This window comes from Solanum dulcamara, chromosome 4, assembly GCF_947179165.1.
Source record: "Solanum dulcamara chromosome 4, daSolDulc1.2, whole genome shotgun sequence".
Classification (NCBI taxonomy): Eukaryota; Viridiplantae; Streptophyta; class Magnoliopsida; order Solanales; family Solanaceae; genus Solanum; species Solanum dulcamara.
Window position 1 is genome coordinate 78,667,625 of NC_077240.1, and position 27,449 is coordinate 78,695,073.

At 30.7% G+C, this 27,449-nt stretch overlaps 1 protein-coding gene across 1 annotated transcript; it reads right to left on the reverse strand.

Moving 5' to 3' along the window:
* Window positions 1-20,129: 20,129 nt before the first annotated feature.
* On the reverse strand, window positions 20,130-25,841 carry LOC129887736 (pentatricopeptide repeat-containing protein At4g39530). The gene is made up of 2 exons (XM_055962945.1): window positions 23,069-25,841; window positions 20,130-20,692 (listed from the first exon to the last, which is right to left on the reverse strand). Exon 1 carries the CDS (start codon window positions 25,647-25,649, stop codon window positions 23,091-23,093), a length of 2,559 nt encoding a protein of 852 aa, XP_055818920.1. The 5' UTR covers window positions 25,650-25,841; the 3' UTR covers window positions 20,130-20,692; window positions 23,069-23,090.
* Window positions 25,842-27,449: the final 1,608 nt, after the last annotated feature.

The window sequence follows — 27,449 nt, forward strand, 5'->3', positions numbered from 1 at the left end:
TCATTCTCAACTACAAAAAAAGTGGTGTATTTATATAACAAATATTTTATCATATGCTTTTAACACTTGTACCTTAGTCTAACATATTTAAATCCTTTTGACTTTATTTACTTTAATTCTTTTTTTAAAAAAATTAAGAAAAAAAGAATCCCACATAATTAAGTGGATAGTACTTGATATTTGTAGTGGATTGTAAGAGGATAACCATAAAATCTCTTAACTCTTTATAACATAATAAAATATCTCAACTTTATATGACATAAAAATTGTTTCAACTATTTGGAAAGCCAAGTGGAACATTTTTTAGGGTGGGGGGTGACTAATTATTTTATTTTTTTATTATTAACAGACAGCTTATGCAAAGCTTTCCAACTATGGCAAGTGGGCTACTATTATTAGTATGTTTTATTCTTTTTAAGAAGATATAGTATATAAATTGATTTGGGTAACGGGTGGGAGGGGACCTATGCTTATAGGTACTTATAATTTATTACCACAAAAGATTTTCGTAGGGTGATAGGTATATCATCATCTTTAATTTGAAGTATCAGGTTTGAGCTCTAAAATAATGGTGTATTAGCGTCTTATCTTTCATAGTAGAGTTTTTCAATATAAATTGAACTAATCCACCTTAAAACACTTATCAAAGGTTATTGTATGCTAGCAACTAGATTAATTACTCGATATGAAATCATCAAAGGTATGGTGAGATTGTTAGTATGCCCTTAACTAAGGGTCACACGATCGAAGAAGAACTTTTTGATAGGGAACTTCTTTAATGTGCTTATCCGGCACGGTGTTACTCAACATTAATCAGATTAGAGACAAATTTAGAATTTCTTAGTAAGAATCAAGATAAGTCAGATAGGCCTCTACATTTAATTAGAAATTGAGTGTGGGACTGAATTTTTTTGATACAAGTGCTTTATAAACATCCTTACAAGAGAAAATGATATTTTATGATCGATAAAAATTTGAATAAAAGAAAATGATCTTATTAAAAAAAAATTCCAAATATCAAAAGGGTCATATTTTTTAAAGAACATTTAAAATAAATTATAAAATTATTTGAATGAGAAAATGACATTTTAGTTTAAACAATATATTAATTACTACAAGGAGAAGATATATTCAAGGGTTGGTTAACCAATTGGATAATTTGCATAGCTAGGATCACCATGAACTTTCCAAGGAATTTAGCAAATTGTATTTTATTCTCTCTTTTATATATATATATATATATATATATAAACTTTTATTATTAAAATAGTATCCAACTGAGGCAAGGTATTTAAAACCTTTCAAATATATATTTAGTGAATCTTAATTAAAAATCTCGAATTTAAATTTTTAATATAAATATTTTTTAGTTGACAGTATTTGTTAATTAATTAAAACCCTAATACGAATATCAGATGAAGGAAGCCTTCTTCCAAAGACTCCAATCCAAACCTTGGTTTCAACTATATATTATCATTATTATTATATTAGAATAGAATATTTATAAGGTAGCAACTTGGTTTTTTTCACTAAATACTTTTCTTCCAAGGAAGACCATATATCATATTCCATATATACATCTTTTTATAACTAATTGCTTAAATTTAATTAAATGATATTAATATAGTAGCTGGAATAATATTGTTTTCTAGTCATTTTTCATTGTATTAATCTTGTTTAAATGAACTTTGTTTACATGGTTGTCAATTTTAAGGATGTTTTAGCCACTAGTATTGTTAGTATAGCCTGCATTTAGAAATGGATTCACTACACGCGAATTCAAATCTAATCGAATTTTAATGAAAATATTGAACATCGAATAAAAAATAAAAAGAAATAATATATAAATAATTGTATTAACCTACAAGGTTTCAATTTTGAGATAGTTTCATTTTCGTAAACTCCCCTTGTTTCCCTTTATTTGTCCAATTTGAATTTTTGTAGTCCAATACAAAATTTTAATTAAGTGATTATTTTATTAAATTTCCCTCATTAATACTTGGAGATCCTAATGTGACTATTAATACTCCAATAAGTTTGAGAAATAAGGGTAAAATCTAAAAATAATAATTAATTCTCTTTTGATTTGTTAAAACAGATAAGTAAAAGGACTTTTCTTTTTAATATACTAAACAAGTAAAAGGTAATGGGGAGAATATTAGTTAAGAGTTTAAGTAACACTTCGTCAGCGTAAATCGTTTTTACACTCTTTAAGTCATTCAAATGATATTTACCTGAAATCCTTCTAGATATGAAATTTTCAAAATAAGATGTAATAATACTTGTTATAACAGATAAGGATAATCTGATAGTATAAAAATTATTTGTACCGACAAATGACAATATATATTTCTTAAACTCATTAATTTATTCCAAGTTGTTTCCACTTTTGGGCATAGCATAGATACAAATTACAATGTGTAAACAACAAATCACAAACACCAACTAATTCATTATTAGCTACTGCAATTAGTTAGTGTACATTTCGCATTTCACTAATGATTAACATAAACTCCCACTCTGATTTTTTTTTTTAATTAAATGCTTATGATGTTGATGGAGTAAGTGCTTGTGGAACACTATTGTACAACTCAAATTGCACATTTGCATTTCGCAGTCATAATTTTCATTAATAATTTGAATTGTTTGATTGGTTTTCATGTGTCACACACTCATTCGCTATTTCAAAAAAGTATTTTTCTTAAGGTCTCAATAGAATAGGTGGCATTAAATTATTGTATTTTGAAAAAAAAAATAACAATAGTTTTCACTAAAATGTCAATTTAAAATTGGAAGCCAAGCAAGTATACTTCAAGAAATGATAAAGAAGCTTTTTATAATTAGTAGCATAAAATCTTGTTTACTAATTACTAAGAAGAAGAAAAAAAAAAAGAGCACATTTTCAATACATGTGTTTGATGTAAAATAAAGTTAAATATAATGGACCATAGTTTTTGAGATAATTAATAATTGCAAAATGGTAAGGAGATACCTTAAATGGAACTCATTCTCCTCCCTAGAAGTCATTATTTATAAGGTCCACATCAAATACATTAAGTTCCTTTATTTTCACCTTGTCCCATTTAAGTAGGTATATGTATATATCATTGAAAAATATGAGGTGCGGATTTAATTCAAGCGGATAATATTTTATTATATTAAGAATATCTTTGTAATGTATTAGCGCAATAATTATTATTGGAGATAATAATACAATGACACGAATATGAAGATGTCGCAATTACAACGTGAAGTTTTATATACTGTCTTTGCCGGTTTATGTGCCGATTTACTATCGTAACTTTGAAAAAGCATACTAAAAAAAATATAGTGAATTTTGATGATCATAAATATTTGAATGATGTGTGTGCCAATTTAGGGCTTTGCTTTCTTTTTCATTTTGTTTGACTAAATTAAAACTTTGGTAAACATCACATTAATTAGGACTTCAATTTAATTTGTCAAATGTAATTAGGGAGCTACTTAATGGTTGGTAAAATAGGGAGCAAGATAGCAACATATCAAAACTCGTGACTGATTTGGATTTGCGGTTGATATAGATTCGCATCGTATAAATTCGGATTTATTATGATAGTTAGATAATTTTAATGAGAGATTACGAATTTGAATGCTGATAATAAAATAATTCATGGTAAGGAATACTTTCTTTTTTAATGAATCTTACGCAGTAAGCATCGAATAGAGAAAGCTTTTACACAACACGAACGAATTCAGATTAAGCTAAACACTAAAATATAGATCGAATACCAAATGAAAGGAAAAAAAAAATAACATCATACCAAATATACCACCTTAGAAAGGAAACGTTTTAACCCTAAAATAAAAAATTTTGGAGTAAATTCGAATTAGTTGAACTTCAAAATATATATAAAAAAAGTGACATTTAGGTTTGTGCCCAGAAAATGGAGAAAATTCTTCTAGAGAGCACTTTCTTCTTTAATAGACGTTATGTTTTGAATTAAACAGAATTCAAAGTAAATATCGGACATCAAATAAAAAAAGGGATTAAATTACTGCTTCTCTTCTTCCAGCAAACTCAAGTGGTCCAACAGGATAATCCCTTCTTTTTTTAAAAAAAAGTTCTTTTTTTTTCTCAACTATATTGGAGAATGACGTGCTCCACGTGTCAGTAATCAAAAGCTTTGTTGGAGTGCATGAGATGTCTACAAGTGGAATCCATATAACCACAAAGAGTAGTGGTCGACAAATACCATCTCTACGTCCTTAATTAAAGATCTCGAAATTGAAGTGATTCTGAAGTAGAAAAAAATCATTGCAGGAAACACATCTGAGTCTCCTTTAATGATCTATACAACGTGAATCTGAACTAAACGAAAGTCAAAATGGGTATCAGATATCGAATGAAAATCCAAAAATAAAAGACATCCAATATTTGGAGCCTAGCCTAATTAATTTGTGTTCGCATCAAATACACCTTAAGAAAGTAAAAAGTGCTCTATCAAGAAGTTTTTAACTTTCTATGGAGAAAATTTTGTTGGGAGTGACATCCTCAAAATGGATTATACGACGTACGATTCAAATTTTATTAATGTTCTAATAAATACACCGAACATCAAGTGAAAAATCATTTTTTCTTTTTAATTCTCAAGGCTCTAAAATCAAAAATTTCAGATTAAGAATAGAATCATCGTCATCCTAACTCCGAACAAATATATCGCCAGTGACATATATGCAATCTTTCTATTGCAAGTTCAACCCAACCGAATATATTGTACTTTTGAAATTATGAGGTTAAAATAACAAAAGAAAGATCTCAACCAATGTATCGCAATCATCGCAGATGCAACAAATTTTAACAAATAATAATTTTAATCATAATTTCAAAAATACAATACGTCTAATATTAATAATCTCGAAAATTGAATCCGTCAAATTTAAATCGGCCACAAAGTGGCACACATAAAAGAAAAGGAAAAAGTGTTATGTGTGATAAATATTTGCTGCTAGATTTGCAATTCCACATCAGATTTTGCTGACATTTTATTAAAAAGCTTTTATATACAGCTTCCAAACACCCACCATTGGATTTTGTTTGGGTATGTGTTAATACATTTTTTAAAAATAAATAATAAATACACCTTTTAAAAGGCACAAGAAAAAGAAATATTGAAAATTTGAACAACTTTAAAACTTTTTATTTATTTATTACTTTTAAGAAATTTTGAAACTTCCTTGATAACATCAGCAATGATCTCATTTACCAATTGTAATGGTTTATTTTTTAATTTGGCTTTTCATTTGGGATTTGACAGTTATATTGGAGTTCGATTAATTTGAATTCGCGCATTGGATGACTCATTTTTTAAGGCGGCATTTCCAACATGGCTTATTCCATTTTCAAGAGTTCAAAATCGGAATCTTTAATTAAGGATGAACAAATTCCAACCATCTCATCAAAATCCATGTCGGCAATTATACTAACTTCTTTTTGGATTTTAGATCATAAGGCTTAGTATTTTTTTTGTCCCTAAATTATTTTAAATTTTTGTTTTTGATCATTATGATACATAACTCAATATATTTAATTTTTTAATTAATTAAAATGTAAGTTATTGGTCTTTTTATATAGAAAATATGTTATATTTGATTATTGATAGAATTATATCATCATTAAATGTGAAATAATAGTAGAAACTTAATATGACACGTTTTAATTTTGAGTAATTAAGTTAACAACTATAGTATATTTGTGAATATTCACAAGAAAAAAATTAAAAGGTGCATAATTCAATTAATTAAGGTTTAGTGTGATTAGTTAGAATATTTTATGCAAAAAATTAAAGTTAAAATGAAAAAAAATATGCTTTTGGGGGGGAAAAATAAAAATAAAAAATTTACAAACTACTTTACTTTTTTTTTTTTGGGGGGGGGGGGGGGGGATATGCTTTTTGGGGGCCAAAAATAAAAACTAAGAAAATTAACTAACTACAGGTACATGATAGAAAAGAATATATCAATTAATTGTGGATCCAAGATAATAATAAAAATATTTACATCTTAAAGTTTTATTAAGATTTCTAGATTTTGAATTTCGAATATCATATAATATCTAATTAAGCAAGTAAATACTTAATTAAAATATATGCAATAAATTATTTTTGTTCTATTCAACTCAATCCTTTTAGTAAACTAGAGATGGCAAGCCCGTGCAAGCATGCCATCGGTAAGAAAAATGGGTTAGAATAATGATAATTATAATTTAATTAATTCAAATAATATAGTTAAATTATAATTCAATTGATTCAAATTAGATTTGTTATAGTTCTATGATTTCAAGGTTTGGCTTAATGGGTTGAGTGCTAGCTTAACTGGTGAGTTCTCGATCTTTCATAGATAAAATAAAGGGATTCAAATTTCATGAGTAGCGTTTTTTATTATCTCTTACTTATATTTGAATGTAATAAAATAGATTTAAAAAAATTATGAACTTATTATAATTTAATATCCTAAACTATTTGTAATTATCTCTTATAGAAGAAAATTCTTCGTTCACAAATTTAAAGCAAGAAGGTTACTATGTAACTAATATGGTTAAGTATAATTGATTTTTAAATTAATTTGCACATTTTATGAAAAATACTCACATAATTCAAATATGATGGTTACTTACTATTCCCTACGTTCTGAAATACTATTCATGCTTCACTTCACAAATTTCTTTGTTCCACATTATTTGTTTATGTTACCCAAATAATTTATCCCGAATTATTTGTCAATTTATAAAATAAAGATAAAATTATTTTTTTAAAAAAAAATTCTCTCAAATTTAATTCTTTTTTAAAGTATAAATATTTTTAAGTTCCAAAAATGTTTTTTTATTTTTGATAATAGAGTATATTAAAACTGTATTATAAATGTATTATAAGTGTCCGGCGAAAAAAATATTATTATTATAAATGGTAAATATTTTCTTAATATAGTATATTTATGTAAGTTTTTCTTTAAAGTCGTATGAGTCTAGGCCCATAATGAACAATTAATATCAGTTAGGGGTTGTGTTGCACAGTTACAAATTAATCGTATCAGAGTCACCCTTATGTCAGTCTTGTCAAAGGTGGGTCTGAGTTCAACTAAATTTAGGCAAATTTCGAAAAGGCGGATAAGCCTCAGCGCTGAGTCTAGGCAAATTTCATGTGGTATGACAAACCTTAGTGAGGAGGTTAAGTCCACAAGAGGAGAGGAGGTGTATGTAACACCCAACCTTAGAATAACATCAATAAAATACATAAGAAATGTTAGGTATATAAGTAAGAAGACTTTACACCGTAATAATGCATATTAAAGTTATGAAAATCTACATTCAAAGTGGATAATATCACTAGCGGAATGGTTGCACCGTTATAACTAGTTTTGTATAAATGCTAAAATTTTCAATTTTTCTATTTATTTTCCTTATGTTGTGAACGACATGTCCCCGTTGTTATGGATAGTCCAATGGGGAAGAATTTTTGTCCAGAAAACTTCGAGTAGTAACTTCAAAATTTTTTAGCCTAGGTCAGACCTGGACAAATTCTAAGTCAGGTGAGGTCTAGGGTGACCTTGTGGATGGTGGCAGATCGAATCTTTAATTTTATAGGGTAAGCTGATAGCCAAGATAAAACAGAGCATTTACAGTTTCGCGAAATCGCATTCGGGCGAGTAAAACTCCCGGAATAGGACTTGGTGTGAAAGGTATAATTTAATATGTCTTTGGAAGGGGTGTCTTGTGAAATGGGGGCTTGGAGCTTAAGCTCCAAGTTTATTGTTTCCGCATATCCCGCCAGAGCGGGATGGATCCCGCTAGAGTATGACAATCTCGACTTAAGACGGAAAAAACTCCAAAAATAATTTTATTCTACAAAAACTGTTCCTAAAACGACAGGAGGCCTCCCGGGGGGGTTTCATAATTTTTTCACTGATTTCCATGCTTAAGGTAAGGATTCTACTCACTAAATCTATCATTCGATTCCTACAACCCATAAACTAGGATGGGTAGTCATTTTAAAGGGTTTTGACATGTGGGTAAGGGTGGAAAATAGCCCTAAGGTGGGGCTAGGATCATGATTTTGGTCTAGGAAAGAAATTATGTTATAATTCATGTGAATTAGGTCATTGTATTGATTCTTTGTATATATTTGACTTGTTTAGACCAAGAACAAGCAGAATGAACCCAAAAAGGAAAAACTCTTGCACTTTAGAGTTATCAAAACTCGAATTCAAGGTAGGTGATGGTTTTGTTTCCCGTATGTGTTTCATGTACTTGTTAAATTGCTTCATGGTATGCATATGTGTATATGAATAGGGAAACATGTTAGATTTTATGTGAAATGATCATTTGGTGGCCTATTTTGTGATGAACTTGTTCTTGGTGACATAATATTGAATAGTAAATGTAATTATGGCTATTTTTGTATGTTGGGATCGGGTGTCACATTTCGATACATAAATTGAATCGAATATCACATTTCGACACATATCTAGATCGGATGTCACGTTCTGACACAAACCTTGAATCAGATGTCACGTTCTGACACAAGTTGAGTATTTGCAGGTCCTATGAGATGACCCTTATGTGAAGTTATATGACTTTTGAGGTTGTTGAATATTGTTGAGATGACACTGGTTAAGTATTTCTGTATATATGTGTTTATTATGTTGAGTTTATTTGTCCATGATCCGTTTATTGTCTAGCTGCATGATCCTACCAGTACATTGTTGATTTTGTGTACTGATACTACACTTGTTCTGTCTTTGTTGAGTACAGGGCATATTCAGCCGGCTGCGGAGAAATCTTGCGTACAGGAGTGATCTTGTTCGAGTTCAAGAGTGAGCTATTCTTTTATGCTGCCATGAACTCTCTCATTTATTCCGGTCCTTCGTCCGGAACTTAGATGTTCAGACATTGGTTAACTCATAATGATTTTCATTTGGGGGATCACATTCCCTTTTTCTAGACTTATTCGTTGTTTAGAGTTTTGGTACGATTGACTTTCAGTTCCTAGGATGGATTTTCGCATATTTGGGTTGCTAACTAAGTATTTCTGAGTTTATGGAAACTCAGTTTATGTTTTGTTGATTAAACCTGTTTCCATATTTTTAAATTTGTTTATATCTTGCGATCGTTTGTTAGTTGCTCTATAGTAATGGTTCTCTCATCGAAGGGTTAGTGTGAATGTCAGTCACGGTAATTCGAGGTCGTGACAAGTTGCTAACTTTAAGTAATGCACTTACTTTTGGACTTTGGTGAAAAAGTTGAACGGATCAAGTAAAAAAATGTGCGCTTCTAATACTAATATTTTTGTTTTTTTGTTTAGCTTATTATAAGTACATAAAAAGACCAGCTGTACTTAACTATGAAAGTGGATTTCCATTTCATTAATTCTTTTTCCTAATCTTTTCTTACCTTTTTTTTCTTTTTTGAAATACTTGGTGTTATATTATGGATAGAGTTAAACCTAAGATAATAGCTTTCCTACTCTATTCTTTTTTAAAAATAATTGAAATTTGAGTTTTAATCAAATCGAAAAAATTAGCTAATAATGTGTCACGACCCAAAATGGGCCATGAGTGACACCCACACTTAACCTCTTAGGTGGGAGAACCAACGATACAAACCCCAACTAATAAATATGACAATAACGCGGAAGCTCAATTAAATACGTTTTTCCAAAAACCTGAAAGTCATTATATGAAGGACATCTAAATTCTAAAACTAAGTCTTGAATTATCAAACACCAAATAAATAATTAACATAACGTGTCCAAAAACTAAGGACACCATGCCATGACAAGAGATTCCATCGCCAGCTAGAAGGATATCTCACCCTACAATCCGATGAACTGGAGACTGACTAGAGCTGAGGTCGAGTCGAAGTCGGTGGAACACTCGCTGCACTCCACAAAATAAAATAAGAAAAGATACAAGTAGAGGTCAGTACATGACAACATGTACTGAGTAGGTATCATCGGCCGACTCAAAATAGAAATCAACATGCATAAAGTAATAGCGGAAAATCAACAACAACACTTAACATGTGGCAACCAATGAACAATTACATAACCAGTCAACAATATCAAGATCACACATGAGGACTCAGGCCTCCACATCACGCTCTTTTGGGAAATGAGTTATTGGAGATTGGGTAGCATTAAGTCATTTAAAGTTGTTTTTCCTTAATATTATCGCGCTGGAACGTGACACCCGATCCAAATATACTATATCGGAATGTGATACCCGATCCAAATATACCGTATCGGAATGTGACACCCGATCCAAATATACTGTGTCGGCTCATGACACTCGATCCAGATATAATTACTTCATCATTCTTTATTATTACATTCCACTTCATTAATAATATTTCATCAAGCCTTCTTTATTCAAGACACCATTTTTGATAGGGCAAGTTCAAGATTATGGATTTCATGGCTCGAAATTTCAGACCAATCACAACAACATATCAACCATCCAAACCACAATAATTAAATGCGTAGTAAACTTCAACATTACTCAATGAATATCAATCACTATTAAGAGTCTATCTATGATATAGAAAAAAAAAACATAACTTACCTCCATCGAAGAACCAAAGTCAAGCAAGCTAATTCACTGGTGATTTTCCTTTCTTCGATGCCTTAGAACATTTTCAATCTATCAAGTATGCAATATTCATAAGTAAATGAGTACGTAGACATTCATATTACTATACATCTAGCCTAGACCCAAAAGCTCACCCAAATCTATAATCAATTTTTAAATATCAAGTATAAGATTAAGTCTTAATTCCTCCAATTAGCATAACTCTAATTGTGTTTATGTAATATACACACTTATTATTTAATTATCTATCTCAATATATCAAAACTTGAATCATAATTTGATAACCAAATAAATTAAAAATCAAATCATCTAATTTATGCAATCAACACTGCAAACCCAATTGCAGCTTAACCACTTCCCAGATCTATTCAATATATATATATATATATATATATATATATATATATATATATATATATATATATAATAATTTTAATTACCCAATGATGGACATCACTAACCTGTACCCAATCCCAAATACACACATGGTCACTTCCCAAATCATTAATTCTCTTCACCAAGTCCAAAACATTACCAGGTACATTAGTTTTCATTATTTAAAAAACAAATTAATTAAAGTTCTATTATTTCACTTTCACAAAATACATTATAATAATAATATATGGCCAAATACATATACACAAAGCAAGAATTGAGAGGCGCGGTTGATTTTACCTGAAGCACTTTCAGTTGCTCTTCACCAGCGGCGCATGTAAGTTTCTTTTCTTTTCTAATTTTTATGTATTAAAATTCATAAATTCTATCCTTTTATTTTAATAATTGGTATAGAGTATTAAATAAATTATCCACTTGGCCCACTAATTAAATTAGTTATTTAAATTTACCCCTTAACTAAATAATCATGGTTATCGAATAGTCCAAAATACCCATTAAAAATTTATGGGGTGAATCTTTTATGAAATAAAAAGCCCTAGTTTTCAAAATGACATAATGGGTCATTACATAATGTGAGGGTTACCCATAATATTTAAGAAGATAACGACTTAATTCCTCAATCAATGTGAGACACTGCAATAATGATTAGTATTCTGTCTATGAGGTTTTCCCATCATCGTGCTACGAGAATCCAACTCTAGTAATCATATTCGACACAATTCACATCCATGACACGTTTTATTCATTTTGACCAACAGATTTTACAGATTCAATCCTTAAAATTAAATCATCATTGAGCCTGAAAACGTTCATACCATATAAATTTGTGTTTTATCTTTATATAACATGTCAAAAACGTCACCACTAAGAAAAAATGGGTAAGCATTCTTTATAATAGATCCTCCCTAATTGTTAAAAGTTTCATACTAAAATGAGTTCATATGTACAATCTGACCTGGACCTTTTTATAATAGCGTCGTTTGTTCAAAATTTATTAATTGTTATGATAAAATGTTATTATAAAAAAATATATACTATAATTTTAACATGAAAATTGATTCCAAAAAACATTATCACTAACAAATTTATCAACAAAAAAAAAACTCATCTTTATTCTTGACTTAAAAGGAAAGAAGCTAAGAGGTAAATCTATAATTGCAAATAATCATTGTGAATATATCTTGTAATTAACAAAAGTTCGGAAAGTAATTGAAATAATTACCAAGCTACTATATAAAAGGAGATGATAGACATAGTAATTTTTTGGGTTTATCCCCTTAGATGTCCAGACCTATTCTGGAGACTCGATTAATTTAGATTCATGCTGTATAAGATCATTATATTTTTTAATTAAAGATAACACTTTCTACCATGATCTTTTTCTTTTCCAAACAAATGCAAATTCAGAATTTTATACATATTAAGTGAATTTCTTAATATAAGTCAAAGATTTGAACCAAAACTATTGAAATTCTGCCGAATCCATAACTTAAGAGTAGGTCTGCTCCAATTTCAGGACTAAAAGATAAGACCTCCAATTAATAATTTTTTTAAATTCATTTCATCACAAGCCTGGGTGACATAGTACTTGATTACCTTCCAAAATAGGTGATGAATCAAAACCTAGAAACAATGCTTTTTATTTTTTAAGGTAATCTTTGGTAGATTTAAAAAGTGAAAGGACTTATCAATAATGGCTATCTATCCAAGTGTCAACTCTTGAAATTACACAATTCCAAGTCCATCTCTTATGCAAGAATTTTGATGCATATTGGCATCTATTGACCATGATGATACTCTTCATAGCTACTTCATCTTCATACATTTGGCACCAGGATAATGGAAAAATAGTAAAAAGAAATACCATGAGATAAAGAAAGTTAACAAGCTATCATATAAAAGGATATGGTAGGCATAATACATTTTTTTGATGTTTTATTCCGGTATCCGTCTTGAAGTCCAAATTAATCAGATATTCGTAACATGTAAAGTTCATTGAAGAGGAAAGCACTCCTCATGAGATTTCTTTTTAAAATATTCTTATAACTCGAATCTAAAACTTCTGATTAAAAATAAAGTAATCTTATTCATTCTATTATAATCTAAAGTCCATTAAAGAAAATGATAGACATACTACTTTTTTGGTTTCTTGTTTGGTTTATAATATCCGTTTTACAATCTCGACTAATTCAAATCATAGCATATACGATGCACTAATAAAGAAAGTGTTTTATACTACAACTTTTTCATTCTTAAAATTCAAACCCAAGTTTTTTAATTAAGATGGAAAAAATCTTGCTCCTCACACCACAATCTTTAACAATGACATAGTACTCAATTACCTTCCCAAATAGGTTATGAATCACAACCTGGAAACAAAGCTTTTAAGGCATTATTAGACTAAAAAGAGTGAAAAAACTTATCATTTATCAATGATGGCTCTCTTTCCAAGTGTACACTCTTGAGATTACACAATGTCAAGTCCATCTATTAAGCAAGATTTTAAGATACATAGTTGATATCTATTGACAATGATGTTACTCTCCATAACTTTCATAAATTCATCTTTTCTATTATTTTTTTTACCTTTTTCTTTGTTTTCTTTTCTTCTTTAAAAAATTAATTTTGAACCTATTTAAGAAAGACTAATGCACAATATAGTGCAGGATAAGTAAAGGTTTGCGGCCCTTGGGTGCGGCCCTTTTTCAAACTCTATATAAATACAAAATGCTTTGTACATTTAATGTCCTTTTTTTAAAAAAAAACAGATAATATACAAACTTGTCAAATGGTTGACAACTAGAAAGATACACTTGCTTGGAACCTTGCACCCAATGGCAGGCTCACTATCAAGGTCTTTTTGTTTTTATTGAAAGTTTGATATTTATTCTACGACTCTAACTAATCATGATTCATTCCCAAAAAATCACTTTTGACTAAGCGCAATTTCTATCAAATATAACTCAATCTGCAACTATTTGAAACATCTGATTAATGATGAAAGATACTTAACTCCCGTCACAACCTTGAGGATTAAGTATCTGTTATGAGTGTTGAAATTGAGATTGGAGTTCAATTAAAAGTAGCCAATAAAATTTGTTTAGGAAATCTCTCCATTCTTGGATCTTCATTTGTTCCACTTAAGTCTCTCCTTTTTCAAGTTTGTTAGTTGAATAACTGCTAAATCTTTTCGTTTTTAATTAGATATTTCAGGTTTGAATTTTGAAAATTGAGCCAATGAGATGATAAGTACCCCTTAATCTCATTTCGAGACCTAAGAATAGAGTTGATAGAACGGTAAGCACCTCTTTATTCTTAATCAGAGGTGTTGAGTTTGAATCTTGAGAATACAATTGTCATATCTCGCAGGAAATGCGGAACTTTCTGACGAAAATTTGAATTAGTTGAAGTTCATGACAGATAACAAACACCGAGTCAGAAACTATAAAAACTATTAACTCTTTGAATGATTATTTCATCAAATTATTAATAGTATAAACACCAATTAGAATCTCCTTTAACCCTAAAATAATACAAAAAACCTTCCATAATTAGAGGGACCTACAATGCAGAGGAAGCTTTTTCTTAAAGTAAATGAAAGTAGTCCGTCCAATTTTTTGTTCTATTTTAAAAGACTATGAAATCTTTAACACTAGATCTTCCATTCTAAATTAATGTTCAAGAAGTGCTCAAAATAATTATTTAATTATTCAAATTTTAAAATTTGATATTTCCTTGTTTACTTTTCAATTATTATCTAAATATTTTCTACCATGTACTTACACAAATAATTGATATATTAAATAAGTACCTTAAAATAAAGTGGAGGAAGCATATAATCACCAAAATCTTTGATTGCAATAGCAGTAAGCCTCAAAAGTCATTTGATCTATTGAACATATCTAGCGATATGGAAACCTTATAACAAAAGAGAAACTTACTTGTACGATTTGGCCAAACTTATTTATCAATATGACTAAAATATATAAAGTATATATACTGACTATTTTATAAATTAGATCACTCAAAGACATTGAATTGTAATTATCCCATAACAAAAGAACAATTATATAGTGAGTCATGAATTGAACAGATAAAAATATGGAAAAATTACTTGATTGAGTGCTTTTTAAAAATTAATTACTGATTTTAGTGATATTTTTTATTTATTACCATTTATAGCAATATATAGCAATATTATGATAAATCTACACTTGTATTAAAAGTGAATTATGCATACAATATAAATGTATTATAAGTATTTTAAAATATATATTATGGTTGTGTAGTAAGAAACTAACATAATGTATTATAAGTCTATTAAAATATGTGATAAATGTATTATTCATCTATAAAACTTGTATTATATATGTTTTATAAATAGTTCTCTGCAATATGTATTAAAACTATATTATAAATGTATTATAAGTGTTCAGTGAAATTATTTTTTTATTGCTATAAATGATAAATATTTTTTTAATATTGTATATTTACGTAAGTTTTCCTAAAAAAATTGGACTTAGGATGAAAATATAGAATCTGAAGATTGGGCCTAGCCTTTGGATAAAATCCTTTAAATCATGCAAACTTTACCTAAATCCCATAATGAAAAAGTCTAATTACTATACATCGTTCATCGTACCAAAATTACCCGATTTCTCCTTTTTTCAGTTTTGCTGATACATTAGTTATGTAACTGATACATCAACTTTAGCTGTAGAATAGTTAATGCAGATCATCTATTTATGGATAGTATCTTAATATAAGGTATGATTTGTTCTTTAAATCAATTATTGATCTAATTAATGAGATTAATTGGTTAAAAAAAGCAACGGTTGTGTACATGAAGATTCAAACCAAAAAACAGAGCATCAATTCAAATCAAAGTCGATTTCAATTTTTTTTCAGTTTTGCTGATACATTAGTTATGTATCTGATACATCATCTTTAGCTGTAGAATAGTTAATGCATATCAGCTATTTATGGATAGTATCTTAATATAAGGTATGATTGGTTCTTTAAATGAATTACTGATCTAATTAATGGGATTAATTTGTTAAAAAAAGCAACGGTTATGTTCATGAAGATTTAAGCCAAAAAATAGAGCATCGTCTCGAATGGAAAAAATAGAGCATCAATTCAAACCAAAGTCGATTTTAATTTTTTTTTCCAGTTTTGCTGATACATAAGTTATGTATTTGATACATCAACTTTAGCTGTAGAATAGTTAATGCGCATAAGCTATTTATGGATAGTAGATTAAGATAAGTTATGATTGGTTCTTTAAATGAATTACTGATCTAATTAGTGGGATTAATTGATTAAAAAAGGCAACAGTTATGTACATAAAGTTTCAAGCCAAAAAATAGAGCATCGTCTCCAATGAAAAAAATAGAGCATCAATTCAAACAAAAGTCGATTTTGACTTTTTTTTTCCAGTTTTGCAGATACATAAGTTATGTATCTGATACATCAACTTTAGCTGTAGAATAGTTAATGCACATCAGCTATTTATGGATAGTAGATTGAGATAAGGTATGATTGGCTCTTTAAATCAATTACTGATCTAATTAGTGGGATTAATTGATTAAAAAAAGCAACAGTTATGTACATAAAGTTTCAAGCCAAAAAATAGAGCATCAATTATGTACTGCAGTTTTTTGATACATCAGTTATGTATAAGCTGTGCTAATTAGAGACTGATACATCAATTCTGATACATCAGATCTGTAGTTGATACATATGTATGAAATTTATTTCCTGTAGTTTTTTGATACATCAGTTAGGTATAACCTGTGCTAATTAAATACTGATACATTAGTTCTGTAGTTGATACATAAGTTCTGATATATATATGTGAATTTTATTTCCTGTGGATTTTTGATACATCAGTTATGTATAAACTGTGCTAATTAAATACTGATACATCAATTCTGATACATCATATCTGTAGTTGATACATCAGTTGTGATACATATATATGTTGTTTATTTCCTGCAGTTTTTTGATACATCAGTTAGGTATAACCTGTGCTAATTAAATACTGATACATCAGTTCTGTAGTTGATACATACGTTCTGATACATATATGTGAAATTTATTTTCTGCGGGTTGTTGATTCATCAGTTAGGTAGAACATGTTCTAATTAAATACTGATACATCAGTTATGATACATCAGTTCTACAGTTGATACATAAGTTCTGATACATATATGTGAAGTTTATTTTCTGCAGGTTGTTGATTAATCAGTTAGGTATAACATGTTTTAATTATATACTGATACATCAGTATAGATACATTAGTTGTGTAGTTGATACATACATAAGTACTGATACATATATGTGAAGTTTAATTATTACATATATGTGATACAAAAGTATATGTATCAGATTCATTAAAAAATGGTAAATGTTATTGTGATACATAAGCAAGATGCCCCAGTCAGTCAAGTTTGATACATTAGAATATGATACATAAACTTTGATTTTATATTCGAGTTTGACAGATGAGAAAAACATACAAATCTTTTCAATTGATAAATGGAAAGATTATTACATTTCAGTTGCTTACTGATTCTGATATATTACAATTAATGTATCAGATACATTAAAATAGCAGATACATCTAAAATGTTTACTATTACAAAAAAAATAGTTATAATATTCTTGATGGCGTACTTCATTCCCTGCATTGACATGAAAAATGGTTAAATACAACTTGAACTTTATACATAAATACGATGTATCAGACGCATTAAAATATTTGATACATGAGAATCTGATACATACAGAAGATGTATTAGAAGCAGTAAGACTTCATAAATTATAATCTGATACATAAATGTAGATGTATGAGAATCATTAAAACTTGATACAATAGAAATTGAAACTTAAACACGATGTATCAGAAGTAGTAAATCTCCAGAAAAAATGACATTTAAAAAAAACTATCTATCAGAAGCGTTAACGCTTGATACATGAGAATCTGATACATAAACAATATGTATTAGAATAAAAAAATCTTCATAAAAACGGTATTAAAAAAAACTTAATTGAACCCATACCTTTGGGAGATTAGGTGTGTTGTAACCCCTTCAATCTTATTGTCTAATTCTTTGGGTGCATGTTTAACTAGAGCTTTCGACTTTAATTTCTCACGTAACTTATCCATCACTGCTGAATCGTTATGATGTTTGGATGTAACCTCGTCGTAACCTTACCAAGTTGAATCAAAACCAGGTAAAACAAGAATTCCTTGATTTTTATTCAACTGTGTGAGACCATGAACGGATTCCATATGTATCATTGAAGATTTAATTTAAAAAAATAGAAAGATTTACATAAGAAAGCAAAGGATACCAATTTTAGAAGATTTTTCAAAGATTTACATAAGAAATCAAACGATACAAATTTTAGGAGAAATCTGATTGAATGAGGATAAAGTGAGATTCCAGATAAGGAAAAACTTAAATATACTTTAGTTAGAATCTTGAAATTGAGTAACAGATGTACTCATAAATTCAAAATCTCAAAAACTGATGAAGAGGAGCGAATTTAGGTGAGGATTTAGGGAGGAAGAGTGATGTATCAGTGAGGGAGAGAGAGATAAAGGAAAAAGAGGGATTTTGGATATTTTTTGATATAATAGGGAATACAAGTAAATATGGTATTAGAATATGTGTAAAAGGGTAATTTTTCCTTAAATCATTCTTTAAAGTGGATCAAGAGTTCAAGAATTTGTGTTAATTCTTGATTTTCTTTTGTGTTAATTCAAGAATTTTACGGAGAAAATCTCCTTATTCCTGTTAAGTGGCTCATAAATGCTAAAATAATCACATGGATCAGTGGCTCCGACTTCATCCATATCTGGATCATCATCCTCCAATGCAAAGTCAATGGGTCGTTGTTGCCCTCTACCTCTTGTCACTGGTAGAGAATGATGAGGTTCATCTTCCACATCTTCTTGATCATCCCCAAATTATCATTATTGGATCTAGCTTGAACCTCCGCAAGTTCTCTTAACCTTTGCGCCTTACGCTCTTGTGTATTCATCTTTCGAATAGATTTTTGTAGCTCAAGATCATAAGGGATCAGTGGTTCACCCTTACTTCGGGTATTTGGCATGCACAAATCTATACCCTACACAAACAAAATCAAGAAACAAAAAAATAAAATTAAGAAATAAGACTACAAACCGAAATAACTACTTATAGAATATTTCAAAATCATAGTCCCCGACAACGGCGCCAAAAATTTGTTGCGCCCAAGCTTACACTCCAATTAAGAAGTATAAAGCGGTCACTATCAAATATAGTACCCAATTAGGTTAGGATCGAATCCACATGAAATACGGAGAAAATAAGTCTACTATCACTTAAATTCAATTGTAGTCACTATTTTCCGAAAGTAAAAATGCATAAAGTAAATTGGGATTTTAGTTGTTTAATAAGTAACAATTATCAATGTTCGTAGTAACAAAGTAAAATAGACTTAAGGCTTAAACAGTATGAGAAGGTAGCTAGGACTGTGTTTTGCATGGCATGTAACTCAATAGTCATCTCGTATTGGTGATATCGTTTCAATGCGTCGCATACAAAATCTAGCTAGTTATGTACATCTAAACACCTTCTGATCTTATTAGATGAATTTCAGTCTTTACTTCCCAGTCTCCGAATGTGTTTCTAACTAACTCTTGCTTGTGATCTCAGAAAACTATCCTCTCCCGAGCTCAAGTTCTTAGACGGAGGTTTGGAACTTAGAATCTCCGTTGTAGTTTTCTTTTCCTAATCACTACCCCTCCCCCGAGCAAGTAATAAATACAAGTGAGTTTTAACGTGTGCACTCGTTAAAAAAAACAAGATGACGAAAACTACAATGCATGCTAAACAATGGACGAAAATCACCTATACGTTTGCCTACTTCATTATTCCGTCATGGTTCCCACAACCTTGGTTATGCACTTTAGCTACTCATATTCATAAATAATGCATCAAGAATCGATGTAGAATTCATAAAATAATACTTATGTTTATGCAAAAGTAAACCTTAAATCACAAGAATAAAGAACGAATCAAGAAACCAAAATATTGTATTAACGTTTTGATCCTCAAAAAGTTGTTCGAAATATGCTTCTCACATTTGTTCAAAGCTCTCAAAATCTATAAAATTACGCGACTCCCTAAAAATTAAACCTAAACGGGTATTTATAGACTACACAATCAAATCCTAAACAAACTAGGAAAACTTAAGTTGGCGCATGTTCACAATGGCTCTTCACGGACCGTACTCCTGTTCATGCCTCCTGGTCTTGCTCCGTGGTGTTTAACTTGGCTCTGTGTGGTCCTCTACTCTTTTATGGGCAAGGTTCACACTTCGTAATGCCTTCTACGCCCCTTGGTAGGTGTCGTGGTCCTTTACTTCGTCCTTCAGGCCTTGTTGTAGCAGTTTTTCCCATGATCCTCCATCACGATCCGTAGTGGACTTCATGGCCCGTTAAGGGTTTCGTGGAGTTTCACTTAGCACAATTTCCTCAATTTCTTTCCTGCATCATATCAACACAATGGCCAGCTTCCACGGGCCGTATAAAGATTCACGGCCAGTGGAGGGTCTCGGAAGGTCTCTAGCTTCAAGTCCCTTTTCTGCAGTCTTGCTTTTTCACGGGCTCAACTTAATGTTTCTACACATTAAACACAAAAGCACATCATACCTATAAAAGCATGTTTAAAACCCATACTAATTCATAGTTTTGAGCGTCAAAAGTATTGTAAATACACGACACATCAATCCACACAGTGTTTTTAGCATTTAGAGGTCACTCAACATGAATTAAGCATTTTTCTCTATTTTCTGTGTATGTTAGCCCATGAATTATTTGGTGATATGTCTTCCGACAATTTTTTCAAAACTTTTACAAAACCATCCGTAATGACCTGGAATTTTTTTTCTCTAGACTCGCCCTAACTACACGGTGTTTTTTAGCACTAAGGGACAACTCAATAGAAATTAAGTGATTTTTTCATTTTTCGTGTGTATTAGCTTACAAATTATTTGATGATATGACTTCTAGTCAATATTTTTGCAAAACCTTTACATAATCATCTGTAATGACTTGCGGAAGAATTCCTAGTCTTGCCCTGATCCACTCAATTTTTTTAGCATTTAGGGAGGGTCACTCAATAGAAATTAAATGATTTTCTCTGTTTCTCATATGTGTTAGCCCATGAATTATTTGGTGATATGACATTTGAATTAATTTTTTTGCAAATCCTTTACATAACCGTGCGCAATGACATGGGGAAGAATTTGTGTAGCATCGCACTGATTCACATGGCTTTTTAGCATGTATGAGTCACTCAATAGGAATTAAGCGATTTTCTCTATTGGTCATATGGCTTTTGGTCAATTTGTTTGCAAAACCTTTACAAAACTGTCCGTAATGATTTGAGGAAGACTTCCTATAGCCTCGATCCAATTCACGCAGTGTGTTTTAGCATTTAGGGGTCACTCTAAAGGAATTAGGTGATTTTCTCCCTTTTTGTGTGTGTCAGCCTATAATTAATTTGGTGATATGGCTTCTGAATAGTTTTTTTGCAAAACCTTTATAGAACGTCCGCAATGACCTGGGGAAGAATTTCTATAGGCTCGCCCTATCCACGTGATTTTTTTTAGCATTTAGAGGTCACTCAACAAGAATTAGACGATTTTCTTTATTTTTCGTGTCTTTTAGCCCATTAATTATTTGGTGATATGGTTTTCAGTTAATTTTTTTACACTACCTTTACAAAACTGTCCAAAATGACCTCGGGAAGAATTCGTATAGCATCACCCTGATCCACACGGCTTTTTTTAGCATTTAGGGGCGACTCAACAGAAATTAGACAATTTTTTCTATTTTCATGTGTATTAAACCATGAATTATTTAGTGATATGATTTCGGGTCAATTTGTTTGCAAGCATTTACAAAATCCTCTGTGTAATGACCTGGGAAAGAATTCTTATAGCCTCGTCCTAGTCCATTTTTTCGTGTGTATTAGCCTATGAATACTTTTTAAATATGATCGTCCAAACTTTTTAACCCTATATTTTGTAGGATTCTCCGTCATTACCTAGTGAATAAAATCTATGGCTTTTGTAGGATCAACGCTATTTTTTCTAGCGTTTTTATTAGTTTTTTTAGTTTTTCGTGAGTATTAGCCAATGAATATTTTGTAAATATGTCCGTTCAAATTTTTTTGACTTCAACTCTTTGTAATATCATTTGTTATTACCTAGTGAAAGCTAGGATCCACACTATTTTTTTAAGCATTTAGAGGTTACGAAATAAGAATTTAATATTTTATCAGTTTTTCATGTGTATTTTATTATGACAAGAGAAACTTGCAGCCGCGACTCTTTGGGTGTGCACTGGGTAAAATCCTGCTCCTATGCAATAGCCCGCAAACCACATAGAAGAGGTAACCCACACTAGGCAAGCCCGATGCGACAACTTGACCAAAGCCCTTGCTTTTGCTGGCAAGGGATTTCGTACTTTAGACCTCCGACATAGAAGTCCCAAGCCCAATCCACTGGACCACCCCGAAGGGTTTTTTCGGATGTATTAGCCTATGAATATTTTGTAAATATGAACATCCGAAACTGTTTGACCCCATATTTTGTGAGACCATCCGTAATTACCTACTAAATAATATTTATAACTTTTTGTAGGATCCACGCCACTTTTTTAGCGTTTAGGGTCATAAAACAAAGATTTTTCTCAGTTTTCCGTGTGCATTGGGCACGAAACAAGAATTTAGAATTTTCTTAATTTTTCGTATGTGTTAGCCCATAAATTTTTGGAGATATGACTAAATTGACACTTTTTTTAGTATTTAGGAGTCACAAAATAGGAATTGGAGATTTTTTCAATGTATTAGTCAATGAAGCAAACAAGAAACATCTATGTTACTCTACAGACAGAAAAGCAGTGGGAAAACTTGAGCTAAAAGAGAAATAGGGAAAAACTAGTAACAAAAAATAACTTGAAGAAGACTCAAAGCAAAGATTTTTCACATACCATGGCAAAGATGACAGAGATTTTACTCATTTGAGAAGGTAGTATCCTCGGGAACATATCTGATCCCTTTCATATGCTGAATCAGAAGTTTCAAAAATAAATATATCAAATCAGTTTGCTGATGACTTTGGTCTCTTGCAATAAACAAATGCACCTCATTGTTTATTTCTATCCAACTACACCCTTTTTCTTTCACTACACAATTGCTATCCATTTTCTCTCTTAACTTTTTGACATTGTTCCACATGCCTTTAGATGCATAAATATTTGAAAGTAGGATATATGATCCACTGTCTTTTGGATCAATAGATATTGCCATTGATGCTGCATATTTACCAAGGTCTATATGACCAGCTTCTCTGCACGCGCTAAGCAAACTCCTCCACACAATGGCAGCTGGTGGAATTGGCATTTTTTCAATGAATTCCATTGCTTCGATCAGTTTACCAGCTCGACCCAAGAGAGAAACTATGCAAACATAATGCTCCGTTTCTGGTTCAATACCGTACCTTGACATGGAATAAAAGTGACGTAATCCTTCTTTGACAAGACCAACATGGCTACATGCTGAAAGCACTCCAACAAAGGTGACATTGTTGGGTTTTAGTCCATTGTTAATCATTTTCTCAAACATATTAAGAGCTTCCTTTGCTTCACCATGCTGTGCATAAGTGGATATCATAGAATTCCAACATGCGATATCTCTCTGAAGAGTGAAATTGAACATCTTTCGTGCTTCTTCCAAGCTTCCACACTTGGAGTACATATCGACCAGTGCATTTGTAACATGCGGATCAAAATCTAGGCCGACTTTTACAATCTGGTTATGAAACTGGAGACCATGCAAGAGACTTACTAGGTTACTAGATGCAGAAATGAGGGCAACAAAAGTCAGTGCGTTTGGCTTTTGCAAAGACTGCTGCAGTTCTAGGAAGAGCTTTAAAGCCTCTTCATTTTCACACTGCTGTATATAACCAAAGTACATAGAGTTCCACACAACAATATCCTTCTCATTCATTTCAACGAATACTTGCCTTGCATCTTCAATAGATGAACATTTCGAGTAAACATCTATTAGGATGCTACAAACAAACATGTCAGCAGAAAAACCAAATTTTACGGTAAGACCATGAAGTTGCTTACTTAACTCCAAGGAGAAAAGTGAAGCGGACACACCAAGCAGGCTAACAAAAGTCAAAAGGCTCGGAAGAATAAGATTATTTCTCATTTCAGCAAATAGATCAAAAGCTTCATATAGCCTATTCTGCGATAAACAGCCCTCAATAATAGCATTATAAGAGATCACGTCATGATTAACCATAGTGTCAAAAACCTTTTTTGCATCTCCAAATGAATCACTTTTCGCGTACATATCAATCAAGCTATTCTTCACAAATTTATCAGAATCAACATTAGCTTTCACGATATAAGCATGCACTTGTCTTCCGAGATCTAAAGCTTCAAGCGACCCACAAGAATTAAGTACACTACTGCAAGCAAATCTATCTAGCATCCAACCCAAACTGTTCAAGTCTCTAAACATGCTTATAGCTTCAACGTCACACGAATGCTGCATATATCCGGAGATCATCGTTGTCCAAGAAACAGTGTTTTTAACTTCCATTCGATCGAAAACTGTCCTTGCAGTCTTAACCTTACCACACTTCATATAGAAATCAATAAGAACATTACTCACCGTAACATCCATCTCTGCTCCCTGTCTAAGCACATAACCATGAATTTCCTTTCCTCCTTTAAGATACTCAAGTGACGAACAAGCACCCAAGACACTCGAAACCACATAATTATCAGGAACAACATCAATCTCCAACATATTCCTCAATAGCTGCAAGGAAATCTCACTCTTCCCCACATTCACACACGCTGCAATAATCGCAGTCCACGTAGCCGTACTCTTCACCAACAAATCATCAAAAATTCGCCTCGCTGCCCCTACATCTCCACCTTTCGAGTAAAAATCGATTAACGCCGTACCCACATACACAAACTGATCAAAACCAGCTTTAACAACAAAACAATGCAATTCCTCACCTTTCACAAGACTACCTAACCTTCCACAACAACTAACGACACTAGCCAAAACAAACTCATTCGGCCCCTCATTACAACTTCTCCTCAACTCACAGAAAAGCAACAAAGATTCCTCATAAAACCCATTTTGGGTATACATAGTAATAACTGAAGACCAAGAAATCATATCCCTTTTAGACATTTTATCGAACACTTTACGTGCATAATCCAAACACCCCCAAATCGAATAGGATTGAATCAAGATGTTGTTAAGAAAAGGGTTGCTTTCAAATCCAGAAAGAATCACTTGGGTGTGGATTTCTTTGTAATGGGGTTCGGATAATGAGAATAATAATTTGCTTAAATAATGACGTTGGGTTCTTCTGTTACGGCGAATAATAGGATAGTTTTCTTCTTCTTCTTCTTCTTCTTCTTCTAAATGATGAACTGGAGATGCTGATGATGATGATGATGAGACTGTGAAACGTCTGAAAAGAGATCGAGTTCCACCATTTTTGAACTTGCAGCTAATCCGACACAGTTTTCTCATTGAACAGAGAAAGATGCATTTGGTTGAGCTGATAAATTCAAATTTGCAGCATATTTATTGTTGGAATCTCTTGGTTGTTAATATTTGGAGCTGAAATTGTGTTTGAAATATTGTTTAAGACACGAACATAAAGTATTTTGTATTAGAAGGATTCGAGAGAAAGAAGGAACATTCTAAGGAGTATAATGTTGATGGTTAACCTTGTAATTGAAAATTACCACCATTGCAAGTTTGAACAAGCGGGATTATAAATATGCAAATTTGAGTCTCAAGTTGATTCTTTAATGGTTAATAAACTTTGATTATGCCTTAAAAAGCAATATATGCACTTCGCTTATCTTTTTTATTTCTCATGTAGGATCTAATATTCATATTAGGGTTAGACTAAATCTCTATTTGCATCAGAACTCTCATATTAAAGATAAAATACTTACTAATAAAAATGATTTCTTACCTAAAGCTTGAATTTGAGATTTCTGAAATTAAGTATGAAGTACTTAATAATGCCATTAAGATATAGAAAACACCAAGAATGGCAAAGTTAAAGAAAAAGAAGGAATTTTCATCAAGTAAAACTTACCAAATTTTAACAGAACATAACAAGAATAATGAAGTCAGAAAGAAAAAGAAGGTATTTTCAATAAATATAAAACTTACAAATGTTAACAAAAAACACCAAGAATGTTGAAGTCAGAAAGAAAAAGTAGTCATTTTAGTAGAGTAAAACTTACAAAAATGTAACTTTACAAAATAACTATCATTGTTACTCTATCACTCGAACCATTGACCTATAAATCAAATGAAAATAATCGTATCGTTATTCTACGTAGAAATAACTTTACCATTGCTCTAAAACTGTCCTTCAATTTGTAAACTTGATCATTTTTTGAGTTAATTATCATTTGAAGATAAATTATAAATTTGAATATTCAAAAACTGTCCTTTCAAGATACTTTAGCTTAAAAGGATTCTTCAAATATAATTATCACTTCAATAATTCAAAATTAGAGTTGTTAATTATTTCTAATTATAACTTTAACGTTAAAAAAAAGTAGCTCTTTTTTAATATTATTCAATTCTCAAAATAATTAGTATTTATATTGAAGTCTTGTTAAATTCGAATTTGCGTATTACAAAGTTTATTTTTGAGAAATGCTCCCAACAAAAAAAATTTCTTTCTCAAAAATTTGAATCGAAATCTCTGATTAAGAATGGAGTGATCCAAACATCCAACCACAATGTTGGTGAGATTACTCTTCAATTAGTTAAGTGATGCCACTATTCAATCATTAGAGTAGTTAGATTGAAAGTTTGAATTTTTAACAATTTATTGTATGATTGATGTTGATATCAAAACCAAGTTTTCAAAGTCATACTGACAGTTTTTCTTAAATTATTTTTTACTCAATACTTTGTTGTCATCAGGGCCATTTATGTCTAGAATTTAGTAAAAAATAATCTAAACAGAAATGGTCTTATTGACAACAAAATGTTGAGTTTAAAAAATGTTTAGAATTTAGAAAGGGTTCAAACGTGTAAAATAAAATGTGTAGCAACTTTCATATTCACATCACAAATTGTGTATTATATATAAATATATATATATTGAACGATTGATTACAAAATAATATTTGAAGTATTTTTTTCTATTTAAACGCTCAAGCTATTAAAGAAAATATATCTTCAATTTGCTTCTGGATCCTGGCGTACGCTTAATTATGTCTTTCTAAATGAATCTCATGAGCCAAACAAAATCAATTGTATTAGTCATGAGATATCAAAGATATCGAGTTTGAGTTC